The 22,396-nt window shown below is 42.4% G+C and overlaps 1 protein-coding gene across 1 annotated transcript; it reads left to right on the top strand.

The window, feature by feature from the left end:
- The first annotated feature begins 10,519 nt into the window (after positions 1-10,519).
- LOC121626824 (FERM domain-containing protein 7) lies at positions 10,520-21,068 on the top strand. Its single transcript, XM_041965512.1, has 12 exons — positions 10,520-10,648; positions 15,304-15,408; positions 15,484-15,526; positions 16,369-16,447; positions 16,558-16,655; positions 17,267-17,381; positions 17,469-17,616; positions 18,355-18,450; positions 18,579-18,742; positions 18,944-19,012; positions 19,546-19,621; positions 19,860-21,068. The coding sequence occupies exons 1-12, from the start codon at positions 10,520-10,522 to the stop codon at positions 21,066-21,068; spliced, it is 2,331 nt and encodes a 776-aa protein (XP_041821446.1).
- The last annotated feature ends 1,328 nt before the right edge of the window (positions 21,069-22,396 follow it).

Below are 22,396 nucleotides of genomic sequence, written 5' to 3'. Positions count from 1 at the left end.
GGAGGGTTGCGGTTCTCTTTCCCCTTCTGTTGAATCCTCCCTACAAAACCGGACTCCGACTCTGGAACAAAATGTCAATTGTTTGAGTCATCCCTGTTTTTTCCAGCAGAGAAAATCACTGATCTCAGGTTCACTGTGTCTCATGCAGAAATGGAAATTATAATTTTATCACGTCCCAGTTGTAACTTCCTTTTCACCTGCTTCAACAAAATACACCTGGATTGTTTGAAGTGGTCCAAAATGCTTTTTGTAAAGTCTTAGAGGAATCACACTGAAGGATTCACACATTGGTTTACTTTTCATCCTGAGATAATTTGTAATGTTTATACCAAATTTCAGGGGAATTCTTTAAATAGTAATATATATGTTTAATATATATAATTTGACTCAAAACCACAAATATCAACCTGCTGCTGGCATCAAAGGAAAAGTGATTCATCCTCTGGGGAACAGGACTGTCTGTACAAAGTTTAATGGAAATCATCCCATCGTCAATCAGATATCTGATCTAAAGTGGTGTACCAACCAAGGCAGACCGACAGTGCCATCCATGTAGCTGCTAGCATGGCTAATCTGCTCAGTATAACACTTGTGTTGACAAAGTGTTGACCCTCGCTCCATCCTCGCTGTGAACCACTGAGCCTTTCAATCATGATGCTATCACCTGTTACCAATCAGCCTGTTTACCTGTGGACTGTTCCAAACAGGTGTTTTTGGAGCGTTCCACATCTTTCCCAGTCTTTAGTTGCTCCTGTCACAACGTGTTTGAAACGTGTTGCTGCAACAGATTCAGAATCAGCAGATATGGTTATCAGGTGAGTTTATGTCAGAAAGGATCAGCATTTTTTTTGGAATCAGGGTTGTTGAAATGAAATCATCACAGTGTTCACACCATTAGGGCCCAATATCAATATCTGATCAAAGGTTTGTATGAACTCTGGGAAAGTTTTTGCTCAGCTGTGATTGGAGCATTCGATCAGCTGACTGTTAAACTGTATCTGGCTGGAAGAAAACAGGCAAAATAAAGTGTAAGACAGCAGGAGGTGCCTGTGTGTGTGTGTGTGTGTGTGTGTGTGTGTGGCTTACGGCGGGGTGTGAAGCAGGTGATTAACCATGGAGGCTCCTCTGCATCCATCAGTACTGCAGGGATGGAGGGATGAAGTGGACGAGGTGGAGAAAAGAAAAGAAAGGCAGAGGGGAGAACAGAAGGAAGGAAAAAAGAAAGAAAGGGTTGAAAAGAGGATGAGGGTGAGGAAGAGGAGGGAGAATGACAACAAAGGAGAAAGTACCAAGGGAAAAGATGAAAAAGAAAGGAGGAAGGAGAGAGAAACAGAAAGAGGAGAAAGGGCACAGTGTAAAAGGAAGAGAAGGAGACAAAGACTGAGAATGAGTGAGAGAAATGGAGAAAGAGAAAGAAAAGAGGAGGCAAAGAGACTTAAGAAAAGACTTTCTAGACAAAATAATTAGTTGACTGAAGGAAATGAAAGATGACAAAAAAAACTAAAAATGAAAAGAGAGAAGGAGAAGGAGGAAAGAGTGAAAAGATCAGGAGGAGGAAGAAGAGAAACAAACTGGATGAGGAGGTGGAAAGAGAAAGATAGAGCGAAAGGAGGATACAAAGATGGAGGACAGGGTGAGGACAAGAAAGAAGGAGAGACAGAAGAATAGAAAGATGATGAGGCAGAAAGGAGGATGAGGTGATGGTGGAAATGAGGAAGAAAAATAAAAAGAAGGAAAGAAGAAGAAAAGGGAAAGAGAGAAAGAAAGATGTGAAAAGTACAAGAGAAAACAAGGAGAAAGGGGGAAGGATGGAAAGATGAGGAGAAGGATTGAGAGAAAGAAGGTGAAGGAGACAAAGAGGATTCAGTGAGGACAATAGAGAAGGTGAAAAGAAAGGAGAAGAATAGAGGAAACAATGGCCGACCGTGGAAAAAAAGATTGGAAAAATGAAAGAAAGACAAGGCCAAACATTTCCAGAAAGAGAAGAAAAGCAGACAGAACGACAGAAAGAAAGAGAGAACACAGCAGGCTGGTTTTTCCCAGCAGATATGATCTCCGTCATCAGCTTTCCTCCAGTTTTCCCACATCAGATCATTACAATCAGACCTCCATTATCTCCCATTAACCAGCCAGGAAGCACTGCGCTGCCTCCTGATGCATTTCTTTATTTTTTTTTTTTACCTTTTCCAAGCCTTAAATGTTCAGTCTGACTGCCGCTACATGCTTGTGACACAGCCACAGATATGTTTTAACATCAGCGCAGCTTAATGCTGCGGCTCATTCACTCCCATTCATTTCAGCAGCACAGGAAACAATTCAGACGGCGAAGGTCATCAATCACTGTGACGGAAAAGATGGCCGATAAATGATAAACTGTTCTAGAAACATTGAGAAAGAAGTTCATTGTTTGGTTTTGCAGTCACATGCTGCACGCTCACTGATGTTTTTATGGCAGCAAGTGAGGATTATTTTCATAACGATTAAACGTTCATTTCTTTCCATTAATCAATTAATTTTTCATTTGTCAGCCCGAAACCCAAAAATGTTCCACTGACTGTGATATAAACTGACAAAAGCAGCAAATCCTCACATTTAGCTTGAACCGGAGATGTTTGGCATCTGTTAGCCATGCTAGCTGCATGGCTGTGTGGATGATGATGACAGCTGTTCCTCATGACTCTTGTGAATCCTTTAGTTTCCATCCATAGCGCCACCAACAGGTCAACATTTCAGTGTCATCAAATCAAATCCCTGCAAAACTAATTCCCATCAGCCTCAGCTGTACTTTGTGTTTAATGCTCATTAGCAAATGTTACCATGCTAACATGCCAAATTGAGATGGGAACCTGGTACATATTACTTGCTTATCATCAGCATAATTGCATTGTAGCATGCTGACATTAGCATTTAGCACTAGTTGTTAGCTAATAAAGCTCACTTAACCATGTCTCTCTATCCATTTCACCAAAGTTTGGCTTTTTCCCCTCTGTTTCTACAGCTTTTACAAGAAATTGTCACCTAAATTAGAACAAATTCTTGACTTTGTTTTGATAGAGCATAGCCATGTTTGAAAATTCATTGTTAAAAATGTCAGCTACTTTACTTATATGGTGGGGCAGAAAAAGGCGGGGCAGGAAAATAGACTGGCTGGTTGTAAACAAACTGCAGGAGCTAGCATAGTTAGCATGTTGTCAAACATTTTTGTTGCATTCACTGCAGCAGCATCCATCCGTCTCTGCTGCGTGTATTATTTTACAATGTCCACAGGTGTAGTGCCGCAACACTCCGCCACTTTTTTTAAGCACTTGAAGATCTGAATTGTTGCTAAAGTATATATCATGCATAAAAACAAATAATCAAAAATAATCAATAAAATATATTGGTTGCACTTGTCCTACTGTAATTTAAGGTGTGTTGATTGATTCACAACGCCAACTGATGCATTTGGTACCATACACGAAAACATTCCATAAAAGTTGTTGCAGCCTTTTAGCGACACGGTCAATGATGTTTTTTTTCTTAAGTCTGTAGCTAAGCTAACGTTTACTAGTAAAGATGAAAAGACAGCAAAACATCTTTTCGCTCATCATTCACTCTTCTTTGCAAAGAAATGTTTCAAAGTCAGCCTGTTAAACTTGACCAACTCTCGCTGCGTCAGCCACGTCTGCTGGAAATGAATGCTAGCTTAGCTGCGTTTTCATAGCCTGTTAGCCGAGCTCAACCCCGGCCTGCACTGCAGTCTTTTCCTCAGAATGGATGTTTTGAATGCTGCTTCATGTGCAGTAAATGAAATCTCAGAACACAAACTACTTGTGTTCATTCACCTGCTAATTGCCTCCATCGTACCATCTAATACCACTCAGCTAAATGTTCGGCTGCCTGCCGCGTAATGATCTCAACGTGATGAAACTATTCGTAAAGTCGGTCTAACATTCAATCATGTGGCCACTTATAGTTGACTAATGTGTGCAAACTTGCCACCGTAGTGACAAAAGTCACATAACATCAAACGAACCACAAGTTAACTGTGCCTGTCAGGTCATAGATGCTCTCCTGTGCTTAAATAAACATCTCTGGCCTTGTAGTTATTAAATAAGAATAGAATCAATCTTTTCTCAATGAGAGGCTGGACTGAACTTGGAGGATTTCAGATGTCAAAGTTCAGTCAGATTGCAACTGGAAGCAAATACATCCACAAATAAACTAGTTCCTACCTGTGGTTAAGAGTGTCGGCCATCATTGTTGCTCGTTTGTCTGCTCCACCAAGCTCCTCTGCGACTGCAGGTAAAACCTCCTCTGAGGAAGACGGAGAAGCTGGTCGACATGCTGACGGCTGGGGAGGCAATAAATCAGAACATCTTTTTAGTACAAGAGATCAATAAAATGGCCACAGAAAACAAAACGTCCTGCATTTCACTGTGCAGGAATCAGGTTTGTCTTTGGTTGAACTGCAGAGTGGAGCTTTGGTGGCAGCGGAGGCTCCTTCCTGCACATCTGCAGTCAAATCCCCCTAAAAAATCCCAACACTAATCCATCAGAATTGATCTCTTTCTGACTGATCTGTGTGACAACATCCCTCAGCACACTCAGAAAGACGGCAAGGAACGAGACAGGACAGCTGAATGTCTTAATTTAGCTTCCCGCTTCTCTTATTTCCATAATTTCCCTCCAAATGAAGTTAACAGCTGACATCTCTGCAGTTACATTCATCAAGCTAGAAAAGATCAACACACAGCAGAACTCTGTTTCAGCGAAAAGCAGCGATTGGAAGCATTTTGATTGAAGCGTTTGATTCTGGGACGAAGGCAAAATGTTAAAAACCTGAAGAACGGGATGTGATAAATGCTGGAAAACCATCTGCAGCGATGGAAAGCACTGAAAAGATTTAGGAGGAGAAATTCATGGTGTTTGCAAGGTGGAGCTGGTGGGTGGAGTTCACTCAATCAGGGAACAGAAAGTCTCAGGTGACTTTAAATGGTTTCCAGTGGTTGTCATCCTCTCTCTCTCTCTCTCTCTCTCACACACACACACACACACACACACACACACACCTCCATCACTTCAGAGGACTTTACATTGACTTACATTCATTTCCTGGAGACTAACCTGAACCTTAAACCAAGTCTTCAGCCTAAAATTTAATGATTTACATTATGGGGACGATTTGTCCTCGAAAGGAGGGCGAGTCCCCACAATGTGACTCTGTAATCAGATTTATGGCCCCACAACATGAGTAATACACACACACACACACACACACACAGCCCTGCTATTTGACTTTCCATACGGTTAATGGTTTGCACCTGTCCGGCTCTGTTCTGTTCAGCTTTTTCCAGCGTATCCTTCATCAGTACAAGCTCGCTGTGTGTGTGTGTGTGTGTGTGTGTGTGTGTGCGTGTGTGTGTGTGTGTGAGAGGCAGATCAGATCTCTTTCTTTTTCCACATTATGTCTCCTTCCTCATCACGCTGCATCTCTCTCTTTACATAATTTTGTGTAAAGGCCTGGATTACACACTCGTCCATGTTTCCCTCAGAGGTCGACAGATGTGAACGTCAGGATTTCATCCAGCATCCGCAGGTCAATGTTCCTCACATGTGACAGATGATACGACAGCTCACATCCAGAGGTGATGTTCACTGTCTGATCCCGACGTGTCTTTCAGTGCGAATGTTCACAATCTGTCACCTTCTGACTTTTAAACTTGTTTGAAGTTCAGTTGTCCAACAACGTTCTTTGTTAAAGAGACACTTTAGTGAAACTTGTGGCTGATTTCACTGAGTTTAACATGTTAAGAACATGCAAACGGAAGACCAGACGTCCTCCGTCCTCAGCAACATCTTCCAGCTCCTCCTGGTGTTCCCAGACCAGATGAGATATATCACCTCTCAGCAGCTCAATCCAGCAACACCAGGACCCCCTCCTGGAGCCAGACCTGGGAGTGGAGAGTCTGGTGAATGGGCCTTGACCTATTCGGACGTGGTCTAGCACCACCGGCCACCACCCACAGGAATAAAGTACTGACCCCAGGCACCATGAACTGGTTGCAGAAGCATATATACTGCACATCTGCATGTCCTGCATAGACAAACATATACATATATACACATGCACATATAGTACATAAGAGCAAATATTCATTTATTTTAACTGCACTGATCAGTGATCAATGCATTTATTCTATCCAATCAAATATTATTGAACTTTCATCTTTATCATCTCATCTGACCTGATTGATGGGCTGAAAATACCTAAATATCTGCTTCCTCTATTACAAAAAACTGAAAATCAATGGCCAAAAGTTGTAGCTTTCAGCACTGGAGGAAACGTGTTTTAAAAATAAAAGTTTTGGCTTCATGTTTTAGCAGATAAATAAAGTTTTATTTCAGTCTTTCGGTGTTCCTGATCATTCTCTTATCTTTAAAATGTGAAAAATCAAACTGGACATTATGACGATGCTGAATAGATTTTTATGAATTTACATTCTTGAATATGTAAATAGTTTTCTCACGAGCTGCAGAGTATTTTAAAATGTTTATTATTGGCCTGGTTTGATGCAGGTGTGTCAGGACGACACACTGCTGCAGTGGAACAATTATATGAGAGAGAGCTGTCAAAGTGTGTGTGTGTGTGTGTGTGTCTCAGGAGGGAGGCAGCAGCATAAAGACGCCAGATGCTACTGTGTCAGGCAGGTTAGGTGTGTGTGTGTGTGTGTGTGTGTGAGACGGAGAGAAAGTGAGACGGGTGAGGAGAGACAGAAGGAGAGGACTGGAGACGAGGGACGGGGAAATGAAAAGTGTGTGTGTGTGTGTGTGTGTGTGTGCATGTGTGTGTATGTGCGCGACAGATGGTGAGTAGAGACGGAGAGAGAGGCGGGTTCATATTACAGTATCAAATGTTTACTGGACAAGTGTGTGCGTGTGTGTGTGTGTGTGTGTGTGTCAGCTGCTTTGGATCATCCTCAGGTCTTTATCTCCATCTAGTGGTCTGACTGTGACAATGAAGAACAAATCTGATCTCCAGTCTGCTCATAAGGGAAACCAGAACTTCCAGGTCCTGGTCCAGGAGTAAGAAAACCTCATTAAAATGCTGTTTTTGTCAATGAGGTTTTGAATGAGTCTCAGAAGGCAGACTTTTCCACTTCTTGTTCATCTTTATGATCCTTTCAGATAACCAGTTCATATTTTTATGATCATAAATTCTTAAAATTAAAATCTTACATTTTTGTTTATGTTCATTTTGGATTTGCACCTTACTGATATTTTACTTTTTTAGATTTGTACTGGAGCCGCTGCACAACATTTTCCCTCTGGCTGAATAAAGTTCTGTCTTATCTTTCTTTACACCAGCAGCCATCGAACACCATCTACCATAAGCCCACAAACCTTCACGGGCTAAATGTCGTGGCTCAACAATAGCAGCGAGTCCAGGAGTCACAGCAGAGGTGGAATAAAACTAAATGCATACAAATACTGTACTGTTTTGAGGTACTTATACATGATTTGAGTATTTTATACTTCTACTCTGCAACATTTCACCTCATTACTATCTTGGAAACCCCTCATGGTAGATAAAACATAATAAAGTAGCCTCTATGGTGGCCCAATGTGCAAAAAAAGGTGATAAAGATTCCTCCACTGAGAACATGTGATGCAGTGCCCACTATGGTTCCCTTCCAGTGGGTAAAGGATGCAGCTTCGGGTTTGGGTCCTGTAGGATGGCCCTCCAGTGGATAAAGGGTTAGGGTTCGGGTAAGGGTTCAGGGCCAGGTCCTCTAGGATGGCCTTCCAGCAGATAAAGGGTTCAGGTTCGGGTTAGGGTTCAGGTTCGGGTCCTCTAGGGCGGCCTTCCAGTGGAGAAAATGTGATGCAATGTCAGATATACTGTACGTTGCCGGGCATGCTAGAAAAGGGTTTGGAACTGTTTCACCATAAATGCATCACCCCCCCTCCCTTCACTGGGGGCCACGACTGCCGCCTCGTCTAAAGAACTGGGAAGTGCACGACCATGTGGCACGATGAACTGTGGATCCCATGAGCTCCATGCAAGAGGCGTGATGACGCCACTGTTGGCGCAGGAAACTTCGCTCCGGGGGAGAAAAAACGGGGATTGAAGAAGCGGACGCTCTGTGGATGAAGTCATGTCAGTGCTTCAGTCTTTCCAGCAGCCTGTTATCACTGCTGCTGCTGCCGCCGCCGCCACCGCCACCACCACCACCACCACTGCCACCACCACCACCACCACCACCACTGCTGCTGCTGTGTGTGAATCTGTGTCAGTCAAAGAAAGAGACAAAGGAAACAGAAAATGTGAGATAATGCTTTGACCAACATTTTACATGTGTGTCATTCCAGAATGTGTGCCTGTCACACACACACACACACACACACACACGCACATGCACGCACACGCACACACGCGCGTACACACACACACACACACACACACACACACACACACACACACACACACACTAAGTGCTCAGTCCATGCTGGAGGCAAGTGGAAGCATTGCACTACTAGCCTACTTTAGGACAGGTCACTTCTCTAAAAGCGTCCAGCCACCGTGAAATTCATATTATACCCATAGAGGACACACACACACACACACACACACACACACACACACACACACACACACGGGGGCATCACATATTGAGTGTATAGAGTCATCTCTGTGTTGCTAACACGCCTCTTCATGTGAAAACTACAAATCACAGATTTCAAAATCTCTGAAGAAAATTCTGTTTAAATGGTTCAGAAATGTGTTTTGTATATTTTTACTTCACTCAGATGTCTGAGCTTCTCTGTGCAGGTTGATGTGCAGTATACTGATGGAAAGACGTTTCTCTGAGCTCACCTTAAATCCCAGTTTAACACTTGTACGTACAGGCAGGATTTGTGACTTTACAGCTAATTTGGAAGCCAACTGTGGTCCAGAATGCCGTTTAAACGAGCACGTAACAACATAACTAAACTTTTCGAGGGAAACGACGTCAGACATTAATTATTTTTCCAGGCAGATACTCTTTATATGTCTTAAATCTTGTCTGAAGGGGATTTTTAAATGTAAAATGTATGTATTTACTGTTGCTTTAGTAGTAGCTGCCAAAGCAACAATCCGATAAAAGGTCCTTTAATATTCTGATAATATTCAAATACTGCTGCTGTTTTTAATCACAGTTCTTTTTCAGCTCAGTTTAGTATTTTACACAAAAATATGTGATCAGTTTTGATTGTAACACCTAAATTAAACCTGCAAAAGTAGAAAAACTACAGTGTGAAAGTGCTTCAAGTAAAAGTGCTGCACTCAAAATGCTGTTTAAGTTAAAGTTCTGTATTATCAGATCGAAGTGTTAAACTGTTTGATCTTATTGATTCGTCACCACTGATGCATTTAGGTGCCGTCAGTTTAATCATGTTCTATAAAGCTGTGTGTAAAACCTTCCAAGCCCTGCACACCTGTCGGCCGCCCACACAGGTGTTCCCACTAATGGAGCCTAATCACCACTGCGCTTGAATTCCCAGCGTAGCTCCGCCCAATTTACACCTGACACGAGGTCCAATCAGCCGGGGTGATTAAAAGCACCTGTGAGGCTGCGCACAGCCTTTCATTAGCTAATTAACTAGTAACTGCTGTCACATCAAGGTAGTGGAGTAAAATGTGCAGTATTTCCCTGTGTAATGTCATGGAACGTACAAGTACCTCAAAGCTGTACTGAAGTATAGATGGAGTAAATGTACTTTTCACTGCTGAAAACAAACTACAACATAAAAACATAATATAATAATAGTATAACACACTCGGCATATTGAGTACTTTTACTTTTGATACATTAACATTTTTTCTGATGATACTTATGTACTTTGACTTAAGTAATATATTTAATGATGCACTTTTACTTGACGTATTTTTACTGTGTGTACAGGAAGCATCTTCTTCCACCAGAGCTTAAGTACTTTATAAAGCATTTGGCAGTTTACTTTATTAATTATATGTATAACTCTAAGCTTGTCATATGTTTTTAGTGTAATATAATCTGTAGTAACTACAGTGGTTAAATAAATGTAGTGGAATAAAAAGAACTACAGTTCCCACTGAAATATGGAGTAAATGTACTTTTTTCATAAAAATGATGCTTGTTGATGTTAATATTAAATGTTAGTTAAATAATCTGATATGTAGTAAAATAAAAGTGTCGGAGCTGTTCTGACGAACATAAACGAGCACTTCTGATATTTGCAGTATTTTTCTGATGGTATTTGAAGTATCGTTGTGAACGCAGTACTTCAGCACTGTAGTATAAGTACATGTTATAGTGGTCAGTCTCTGGAAGCAACGTCAGCGTGCCATCACACTTTCGGAGAGCGCGCGCTCAGCGGCAGGCACGGATCCCCTGATGATGAGGAGGAGGAGGAGGAGGATGATGATGATGATGGTGCGGAGCGCGTGAAGCCGTCGTGCTGCTGCCTTTACTCTCAGGGTGGAGGACATTATGGATGACTGCTGTTGGTAATAGAGATGGGGGACCCGCACCGGCGGACCCGGAGACTCGGGAGCCTCACGACCAAGTCCCGGGTCTCCAAGGAGACGAAGCTCCGGCTGCGCGTGATCTTCCTGGATGACAGCGAGCGCACGTTCGAGGTGGAGGTGAGTTTCTGTGAAACCTGAATTTTAACTGATATTTATTCATCATCCACTTCTGACGCAGCTGATTCGTCGCTTTTGTTGGCTTTGACTGTTTTTTTTTCATTCTTGTCGTATTTAAATGTTTTTTTTTTTATCCTTTTTGTGCTGTTTTTGTTTCTCTCCTTACTAAACAAAGAAAGAAAAGTCCTGATTTCTGGAATATTTTCGCACCAGGCTGACAGAAGACACTATAGCACCAGTAGTGGAGTACATTTACTCAAGTACTTATACTCTATACTTCCACTACATTTATTTGCCAACATTAGTTACCTTGTAGATTATTTATATCATATATAAATGTAATTAAATGACTAAATTATGATATATTAAAGGTAAACTATGCAGGACTTTCCTGAAGAGAGTGTCTATATGTGGACTCATATAAAAGTAACTGTCAATCATCACTTTTGGCCAGGTAAAGGTGCATGTGGTGTATTTACCTGCAGAGACGTGGCCCTCTGCCTGTGTTTTCTTATGTTCTTCTTCTCTCGCTGTGGTCGGCCTGTCTGGGTGTGACGCCTCCAGCCAATAACAGCGCACAGGTAGAGATCAGGTGGCAGACAGTAGATCTGATCCAAGAGAAAGCTACAAAAGATGAGGACACAAATATGTTTGAATACCGACAGTAAACCACACTTTTTGCATAGTGTACCTTTAAAATACCAAGTAGTATATAAGGTGGCGAAAAAGTGGCTTAAAATTTGTACTTTTGGTACTTTAATTATATTTTAATGCTAATACTTTTCCGTAAGTAAGACTCTCAACCAGAATCAGTTCAAGCGAGACTTTTACAGTTAAAGCAGAAGACAAGTAACAGATCTGAGAGCTGTTTGTACCTGAGCTGAAAAGCTGCTGCTCCGTCAGGTGATGCTTCACAGCTCGTCACTTCCTGCTCGTCGACCCTTCAGGCTGCTGTTACTCGAAATACTCTCCCGCTGTGTTGATGTCTTTGTTGGACAATCACAGACAGAAGAGGCCAGGACACAGAGATTAAAGTGATGTGAGACGGAGGCTTGAGGCCAAGCTGACGAGTGTTTTCCACAATGTTTTCATCAGCCAAACAATTTATTCCACCAAGAAAATAATCGCCACTTTCATTGATAATGAAAATGATGATTAGTCGCAGCCATAGATGGATTCATGGATGGATGGAAGACAGGACAGTATAATCTGCACATCATCTAACTCTGTATCTGTCTGATAGAAAAAAGGCAAAAGGGACAAAGACTAGAAGACACTTAAAACAAAAACTTCGATTAATGACGAACAATTTCTCGACTTGTGAAGTTGTTCACATTTATAGTTTTTCTTCCAGGTTTAATTCATCTGACTGGAAAAACATCAGGTGGTTTAGCAGGAAGAAATCATGAATGTTTGCATAATAAATCAAATCATGGCTAAAAATACTGATATAAAATTTAACAGTGTGCTGGTGGAGATTCATCACTTTTCATTCATTCATAAATACACATCTTAGAATTAAATGCATTCAAACACAACAAAGGTCAATCTAAAAAAATGCCTTATTTAGTTAAGTTTTATTGTAGAAATATTTGTTGAGCAGGCAGGGCAGGTGTTCACATTATTGTGTCCACTCCTGTATATCTTCCTCACAACAGCAGAGGAGTGGAACAAGGGGTGGAGGTTAACTTCTGGTCTGTGTTTGAATCCAAACATCTGCGTGACGTGTGAACAGCTGGATGTGAAGCACTCTGCTGTCTATGAACTGTCATGTGTTCTGCTGTCCAGCTCCAGAAAAACATGGTGACGCCGCCTGCAAGGCATTCAATAAGGGGAGACTTTCAGTGTGTGTGTGTGTGTGTGTGGCTTGCAGTATTGTGTTAGCAAAGAAGCTCCATTTTCCACGCCCATGCTTTCTCTGTCGCTTTCCCAGCACCCTCCGGGACATGAGTAGCATCTTTACAAGAGGAGGAGGAGAGATGAAGGAAGGAATGATAAAAGAGAGAAAGAAAAGGGATGGATGGATGGATGAGGGCAAAAATAAACTCTGCCCACCCTGTGATAAATATAGTGTATCTAGTCAGAAGAGGAGGTAATGAATGTGTGTGTGACAGAACAAACACAGTGAAATCATAAAAATAGGTTTCAAGGTCTGTGTGTGTGTCCAATCCCAGAGCCTTCAAGGCAAAACCCAGTTCATGATCAGAGAAAAGATGGACGGATGGGACACAGGAAAATGTGTACTGTGCAGGATCTGAAGTTGACGCCTTTGGCGCCTCCTAGTGGAAGCATTAAAAAAGACAGAAAATATTGTTAATAATATAGTAAAATGTTGTTTTTTTTTGCTATTATTCCGGCTAATGACGATGAATGTTCCACTAATGTATCCGTTCATCCGAAACCTGTTGATCCAAGTCTTTCATGATGTTTAAAAGTAGCTTTGTTTCTCCTGCCGAACAGAAATGTTGGCCTGTCGCCTGTTCTGAGTGTTTAAGAAGAAGCTCCTGAAACCTGAACAATATCAGAATATCCCATTTGTCTTAATTGGGGAATAAGGTCTCATTTAAATCGGGAATAGGGCCTAATTTGAAAAATCCTACTGGAATTCGCTGTTTTCACGACCCATATCAAATTCAGAATATTGTCATATTCGGTGGAATAGTAGTGGAATATTAGTGTGCATGTAAATGTAGTCAGTGTGACAGAATGGAGGCTGCTGCTGTGTTAAATTTAGCATTTCACGCCGGTCACATGATCAGACTCTCGATGGACAACTTTTTAAAAAGATCTTAAATCGATGCTGCAGGAACAGAGCTTTATTCATACCATTCTGTCTTCTTCCTCAGCGAAACCTACATTACCCACAATGCAACTCAGCCGGAAACAGTTCAGTCGGAGATGCTAGCAGAGGGTAATGTAGCCTTGAGCTGCCGTCTTCAAGCAGAGATGAGGAGCAGCTACAGACGTCTGTTCATCTTAGGTCTTTTTAACTCCACGCCCAAATTTTTATTTTTTTTTATGTTTTCATTTTCGAAGTCTTGGGCCTAACCGACGCCGACTCAAGTGACATCACTTGAGGAAATCAGATTTCACCAAGCGCCACATGTGCAGAAATTCTCCAACACCTGGAAACAGACTTTAACATGTAGCATCAGTGGAGTTTCTCTTTAAATAAACATCTCAAACCAAGAGGAGACTGGAAAGCCAAGCTAAATGCAGCTGTAGCTTACTTAGCTTAGCATTAAAAACAGACATGATTAGAAAATAAATCATTTTGCATCTGCGTTTGGTTTGAAGAGACGGTTGTTGTTGTTCCGCAGATGAGTTTCCAGCCAGCAGATCGGTTAAACTCTCTGTTTCGCTCTGTTGACTCTGACTGCTCTGCTGCAGCCATTTGTTTCCAGTAATCATCAGTTCGGCCTGTGTTCCTTTTATAATCGCTTACAGCTGCTCTGTCCCTCCTCTTCCTCCCTCTCTCGCTTTCTCATGACAAGTTAATGAACGACGCCCAGTGACCCCCGACGGGCTGCTAAACACCAGCTAGCAGACAGCACTAAAAAAACTAAAAAAAACCTTCTGTCGCTGCAGTAACGATGCACAAACACCAACTCAGTAATTACAGAGAGAGAAGACGAAGGGGAAGGTCAGAGCGATGAAGAGAGAGGAGGCGAGAAGAGGAGTCGTTTGAGGAAAAGATGAGATGCAAAGGATGCAGACAGGTCAATGTGTGCACGCCCCTCCTTCGTTTGATTGCACCGAAACTGGCAACGTTTCCACTTTAGCGGCTGCAAAAACAGCTAAAAATGCTAAACGTGCGTGTGTTTAATGAAACAGATTCAGGCTGACGGTCGAGCTTCAAAAACAGAGCTGTGCTGCACAAAAACCCCATTAGTGTCATAAAATCTGCAAGAGCAATATGAACATGTCGGCCTGGTTCTGATGGAAGTCGAGGAGTTTCTAGAGCAGGTTTTTTTTTTTTTTTGCTTATGTTTGTTTGTTCATCAGCAGATATACTGACTGAAATGACAAACATTTTTATTATTATCAGTTCGTCCAGTCGAGACATGTCTCACTCAGCACATGTCTCGGTCACAATACTCTTCTCACCAAATTCAAGGAAACTTTATCAAAAGAAAATGTGTTAAGTTGATTTTGAAGACGAGGGTCTGCAGCCATGCTCGCGGCTCTGTGAGGCTGCATGAAGGAGGGCTTTGAGCATAATGCTAACATCGGATGCTAACACCATCTTAGTTCAACCTGTTAGCATGCTAAGATTTTGCAGCTATTTCCACCAAAGATTTGGACGGGTCAGTGTGGGATTAAGTTAAAAAGAGCTTCAGGTTTTTCCTTTTTGTGTAAACCAGCAGCTGTTTGACACCAACATTAACTTTTCTCACCTTTTTGTGTGCAGGAGTGGAACTCAGCAGGCCGTTCACACTGGAAACAGCAGACCTCCAGTTTATCTGACCTGAAACAGTGACTTATACAGACTCTCATTATGCAAAGTTCCTGTGAACCAAGTAACAGAGAAACTGAGCTGCACCTCGTAGTCTCGGGTCCCCTGAGAGTCCCTGGACTTCAGTTTTAAGAGCGTCTCAATTAAAAAATCCAATCATCCCTCTCGCTCTCTCACTCCCGCTTTAATTCTGTCGCAGCAAAAGGTTTTAGGCGGCGACTTCTTCAACAAAGTGTGCGGCCATCTGAAGCTGCTGGAGAAGGAGTACTTCGGACTGGAGTTCAGACACCAGAGCGGCAACTACGTAAGAAAATCCAACACACGTGAGAACACGCAGAATACGTTGATTTCGTCGTCATTTGATGTGTTTGTGTTGCAGGTGTGGTTGGAGCTGCTGAAGCCGCTGGCCAAGCAGATTAAATGTAGGTCAAAGTTTCTCTTTCTAATTAACGGCTCATCTTTCAGGAAACATGACGAGGGAACGATGCTGCTTCCTGAAAATACACGAAATACATTAAATAAAACCATATTTCACATGATGCTTGCTGGTGTTTGATAAGCGACAGGAGCAAATTTAAAGTAGTACTCAGATATTTAAGGAATACCTGCATTCACAATTGCACTTGAGTAAAACTACAGAAGTATTGGCACTCAATGTAATTTAAAGTACTAAAAGCACTCACTCACACTATACAGAATGGTGGACTTATAAAAATACTTCACTTTCCTTATATACTGCAAGGTAGCTTTTAAATGTCCTGCAAATTAACCCTATAATGCCGTGGGTATCATATTTGATACATGCATTTCTGAAACGTTTTGCATTACCATGTGGTAAAAACTTTGCTCAAAACAATACAAACAAAAAAACATATTTTTTTTTATTTAAAAAATAAAATGTTAAAGGGGCAAATAAAGTCTTCAAATAAAAAAAATAGAATTTTCTGTCCATTATTTCTTGGGTCAGGCATTATAGGGTTAATAGACTGTAATAATAATATGTCATAATTATATGTTGTATTATTCATCTGAATCTAATAAATATAGTTAGCATACATGTATTGATGTAAAAAAGCACAATATTTCCACCTGAAATGCAGCATAAAATAGCATAATTTGAATATACGGTACTTAGATATCAGCTGCAGGAGTTTTTCCATTTATCAAAATACATGGACGCACTAACACTTCATGCTTTTCATTTTCCTTTAACATCTTTCAATCCATCTTTTTTTTGTCTTTTTTCCTTTCTGTTCTCTGTCAGACACCAACGATCTCTTCTTCAGGTTTATAGTGAAGTTCTTCCCACCAGATCCTGGACAACTTAAGAGAGGCCTCACCAGGTAACACCGTGCTCATTATATGGATCTTTGTCCAATCTGGACTGTCTGAGTCCTCTCACTCATATAGAGGGTGTGTTGTCCTGTGTGTGTGTGTGTGTGTGTGTGTGCAGGTATCTGTTTGCCTTACAGATAAAGCAGGACTTGTCTAACGGCAGTCTGACCTGCCATGACAACAGCGCCGCCCTGCTGGTCTCTCATATACTGCAGTGTAAGTGCAACACACTTAAATCTGCACATTTAAAAAATGTCAGTTATCATCAGGAGGTGAAGTCACTGAACATAATTCAATTCATCTAATGTGTATTAATAGTACTTTTTCATTTTAAGTACAAATCTGAGGTATTTGTACTGCAGTGAAAACCACGTATCTCCAGATGTGCTGAATTTTTGTGATAAACTTAAGGATGAAGTTGTCCTTTATGTGTTGAGAAAATTCTCGTCCTTCTTCAGCTAAATAAACAGTTTTAAAAGCCTCTTGGATCAGCTGAAAATGCATCACAAAGCTGAAAACAGCCTGTTTTTCTGAGATATGAGGTTCTCACAGGACAACCACGCTACAAACATATAATGATCTTATAGAATATGATGCATCGCTGTGGATTAAACCAGCCAACAGGATATAAAGTTGTTGAAATGAGCTCAAGCTGAAACATCTGCAGCAGTAAAATGCAGCATTAATGCAGCAGGAATATTAATCCACAAACATCAGATATGATAGAAAAACACTGACAGCAACATTTTACTGCTACAGCAACACTTTGGTGATAATACTTACATACTTGATGTGTGTGTGTGTGTGTGTGTGTGTGTGTGTTGCAGCAGAGCTAGGGGACTATGACGAGGAGCTGGACTGTCACCATTTAGAGATGAAGCAGTACGTCCCCAACCAGGAGTATCTGGACCACAAGATCATCAAGTTTCACAAGAAACACAGGTAAAGACAGGAAGTGACCGCTCTGTGGAGCAGAGACGGCTGTGTGGAAGGTTGTCACTCTGTCCTGCTGTCCTCGTCTCTCTGTAGAGGTGTGTCTCCAGCAGACTCTGACATCCACCTGCTGGAGGTGGCGAGGAAGCTGGACATGTACGGCATCAGGCCTCACTCCGCCCATGACGGGGAGGGCATGAGGATCAACCTGGCAGTCACACACTCTGGAGTACTGGTCTTTCAGGTATGTGGTTGTTGGTCTCAAAGGCTTACTTTGCGGGGGAATCCATCTCGCCAGACTTCAAGCTATGTGCTTCTGGCCGAACAAGAGCGGTTCGGATAACTTATATCTTCCTATTGTATCAGAAGTGGAGAATTTTCTGTATTTTAAGAAAAGCTAAGAACATCACTGAAGGCTTTTCTTGATGGAAAAGATGTTTCCGTGTTCGTTGAAGTTAGTCCATGGTAGATGGTGATAGACAGATGGTTCATCCAATCACCTGCCAAGTACTGTCCAAATGTGTCTGCCCTTTTTCAAACAGTTCCCAAGGACGAGTTCTCAGTTGGTTCTGTGTAACAAATCACTTGGTGCGTCAGGTTCGTAAAAGACCTTGACGTGCCTCTATTCTGCCAGGAGGTGGTGCTGTTTTAGCCACACTGGCAGTTCAGCTCTAGGTCCAGAGTCCAGAGGGAAATGTCGCAACGAATATTGGATGGATTGCCCTGAAATTTGGTAAAGGCATTCAAGGTATCCGGAGGATGAATCCACAATACCTTGGTGACCCTTGACTTTTCAACAAGCGCCACCAACAGGTCAAATTCTCCACATGTGTACATGTGAAACTGACAAAATTCATGTGAGAAATGTTAGGAGGCTTTAACATACAATATTAAAAGTCAGCATGTTATATCTTTATAAGACTGTTGTCATTGACTGAAGGACACATGAATGGAACCGTTTCTTCTGTGTCTTGTCTTGTAGGGAAACACCAAAATCAACACATTCAGCTGGGCGAAGATCCGCAAGCTGAGCTTCAAGCGCAAACATTTCCTCATCAAACTGCACGACAAAGTTGGGGTGAGGACGCGGACTAATCCTTAGTTTGTTTGTTTAAAACTCCACGGATCGGTGGACTGAAGTTGTGACTGCATGTGTTCAGTATTTATATGTGTTCATACTGTTTGAGTTGTGTGATGCCCATCCAGCCGTCAGGTAAGGACACGCTAGAGTTCTCCATGGCCAGTCGAGATGTGTGTAAGTCCTTCTGGAAGAACTGTGTGGAGTACCACGCCTTCTTCAGACTGGCAGAGGAACCCAGGACAATACACAAAACACTGCTGTCCAGTAAGGGCTCCAGCTTCAGATACAGGTACACACATATGATATAAAGGTGCACTCACACTCTAGCTTTTCTAGTTTTGATTGTTGTTAAAACAAGTTGAATTCAAGTCATCTATGCAGGTTTCAGGACACGGGACAACCTGTTACCCTGATTGTTGTTGTACAAGAGTTATAAGTATCAGAATGCATTTGGTAAGCCGAGATGATGATGTGTTATCTTGTGTGGCAGCGGGCGGACCCAAAAACAGCTGCTAGAGTGTATGGGATCAGGGGAAAAGAAGCCTTCACACTTTGAGAGGTGAGAATAATTTGAAAGATGGATGTATCAAACCTCTCAGTCCAAGAGTACACAGAGTCCAGAGCTTCAATTTACCACCAAAATGAAGAAAATATCACCAGTAAGGCTGCTGACAGCATTGATCCATCAAGAACCAGCAGAGGTGGTTTAGGGCCTCATTGCATTGATTCTCAAAGTGTTTGAACTGTTGGGGACGCCAAACCCCAACAGGATGCTAAATATCTAATTTGATCAAGGATCAACCTGGTGTTACTGGTGTTTGCCTTCTCCTGTTGAATTTACTGTATAGCTTAGCATTTAGCTAACAAATACGATTGTTAAACTAACCTTACCACTCTCTTGTGTGGGCTAAGGGTCAAAGCTAAAGCACCAGATGGTAGGAAATTATCCTGTGAACTTCCAATAACCACATGAAACCATTCATGAAATGAAATAAAGGCGAAGAGATAAAACACGAGCTAACAAAGATAGAAGCTATTTCTTAATGTCTGCACGTACCATCTTTTCTTTTTGTCTTCTTGTTCTACATCCAGGACCTACTGTCAGTCAGACTTTGATCCCAGACAGTGTCGCTCTTCTCCTGATCTCCTCACGGACGTCTCCAAAGAAGTAATCAAAATTACTGTTCAAGACCATGCATGTAAATTCTGAAGTAGAGCTGCATCGACTAGTAGATCCATCGTTAAGTCGATCAGCAGAAACGGAATCAGAAAGAATTTTGAAAATGAATCATTTAAGTAATCTTTCTGGATAAGATGCCAAATATTTGCTGTTTTTTATTGTTTAACATTTAGTAAATTGGTTTAAATAGGCAACACTAATGTTTTTGTGTGTCGTACCTCCTCAGTTGTACGAGCACTCCCACCCGTTCCCTCGGTCGAGTCATGCCTTGGTGGTCCGCAGTCATGATGAGTTGGACCCACATCACCGAGGTGACGATGACATCGAACTCGGTGGAGGAAGGGCTAAGCGCAGCCAATCATCTGTCGAGGTCACCCAGAGGAGCCGCCCTCTCTCCCAAGTCACTTCCCTCTCTCCATCTCTACACCAGTTACCCCCCTCACCCAAGGTAAGATCTGCCTCCACATCTGTGATGGAGGACATGAGGGGGGGACGGCTCGGGGCACAGCGCCAAGCCCAAAGGCTGGCCGGTGTCTATGGCAACCGTTCACGGCGTCGGCCCAATCCCCAGCCACACCCGGATGCAGCTCAGCAGTTGGTTCTTCTGTATCCAAACAGTCCTGCCTACCAGTATCACCCCATCCTACCAACGTTCCCATTAGCTGGTTCCTCGCCTCTCAGCCGACACCCCTACTTGACGGACTACGTCGCTGTTTCCTCACTGGAGCGTTTGCCACATGCAAGGAGGCGGGATTATGTCACCATGGATGGCCTATCACGGCCATCTTTCTATCCACTCGGTCATGATTCGCCGTCCATCTCGCCAATCAGGAGGAACTTCCGCCCTTCCGGCTCAGGCGGGCTGGGATTGGCTAGGGTTTATCAGCCAGGAAGCAATGGAGCAAGGCTGTTGGGTGTTGGACATACAGAGGCAGGGCATTACAGCGATGACTCCAACTTCCTCCCGGGGCTGCCTCGCCGTGTGGCTAGCCAACCAGATGTCAAATTTCACCTCTCAAGGAGTTCCAACCCCGCCTCTGAGTTCCGCCCCCTTGGTTACTACCCCCACCTGTCACGCCCCACCAGACCCACCTACCTCCCGCTAAACTCCTCCCCTCTGCCCGAACGACCCACCTCGCTATGTATGATTGGAGGAACCACAGGAAGCTACAGCGATTCAGACCCAGAGGTTTTCTATCCATATTACTGCCCACCACCCCCACTAGGGAAAGTGGTACGACCCGGTGGACTCGCCAGGATGAGGTTTTCCTCTGGGAGCCTCCAGCTGGATGAGGAGGAAGAGGGGGAGGAGGAGGAGGATGGAGCAGCTAAGGAGAAAGTAAAAACGGAGTTGAAGGGTAAAGCCGAGAAGAAAGAAAAGAAAGAAGGAGACGAGACTAAAAGTGCTGCAAAGATTACTGAAGTCACACTGTAGGTAGAAACATGGAAACAAGTGCAAAGGTTCATGATGTGATCACACTCAAAACTGGCAAAAAAACAAAAGCACATCCACCACAGACTGCAGATAAAACAGGACAATTATAATAAATGTAATGACTTCAAACAAATGATAAGTACGTTGGTTTTTAAGGAGTACTGGCACATGAAATGTACTGTTCTTGCCTTGTTTTAGCGAAAGCCTCAACTTCTTAGAAGCCATATTACGCTATCAAGTCTGGAGGATTATCAATACCTGTAAAATTAAATCTATGTGCCCCTCCTAGCTGACAATTGGAGGTCAAACAAGCTGTACTAGCCTCGGCTGTTGCTAAGCCGAGGAGGAAAAAAAACAGCAGCGTGGTTCTGGGTTCTAAAGCCATCTGTGGTAATCAGGTGTTCACATGTCCTCATATTCTTCTTCTGGGCCAAGAGGCCTGCCTTGTGACGCAACAGCCAGCAGAAATCTAAGGTGTCACACAGCCCTCTATAAGTAAGCCGAGTTAAAGAAAAACTACAGAAAATCGAGGTCCCCCAAGGTGCGGAAAAAGGTTCAAGCAAGATTTAGAGGGATCTTTTTGCAGAAATGGAATATAATAATAATTTTCATTAGTGTGTAATCACCTCAAAATAAGAATCGTCATGCTTTTGTTAGCTTAAAATGAGCTCTTCATATCTGCAAAGGGGGTCCTCTTCAACCATGTCTCTTCATTAGCTCTGTTGCATTTTTCACAGCCACCATAGGCCTGTGACCTCTGTGCTAGATGTCACAAAAACCTAATAAATGGACCATTAATGAAAAACTTGTAGCACACTACATTAGCTGTCTTGAGCCATGACAGTCCCATAAACAGTGAAGTGGGTAGTTGCACCACATTAACACATGCTGTGGCTATAGGCAGCTTGCTAACTCTGGCTATCTCAAAGTAAATTTAACAGTCACTGCACGCTTATCAGTTTTTTTGATTTGTAGTTGTTAATGAGGTATTAAGATGAGAAGAGATGAAGCCATCGGTCGAATTAGTGTGTGGATTCTACTTTATTTATTGTTATGCCATGTAGCCAGGAGGCTAACGCTAGCTAGCAGATATCTTGAAACAGGAACAGCAGGAGCAGATTAATTAGTGAGGACTTTCCTACTCTGTGCTCTACTTTGTCGAAGCATCTGAGAGTCCATACCAGTGTGGGATATGTATATTTTTAAATATCCACAATGCTAACAGCCTTGCAGGTGGAGCAGGTCTATTATAGACCCATTATTTAGTTCAACGGTCTGTCACATTAAGTCTTTAAAATTATGATGTTTCAATTTTCTTAGTTTTTCTA

The sequence above is a fragment of the Chelmon rostratus genome, chromosome 23 (assembly GCF_017976325.1).
Source record: "Chelmon rostratus isolate fCheRos1 chromosome 23, fCheRos1.pri, whole genome shotgun sequence".
Classification (NCBI taxonomy): domain Eukaryota; kingdom Metazoa; phylum Chordata; class Actinopteri; order Chaetodontiformes; family Chaetodontidae; genus Chelmon; species Chelmon rostratus.
Note: the sequence above shows the minus strand (reverse complement) of the source record. Positions and strands in the feature narration are given on the sequence as shown.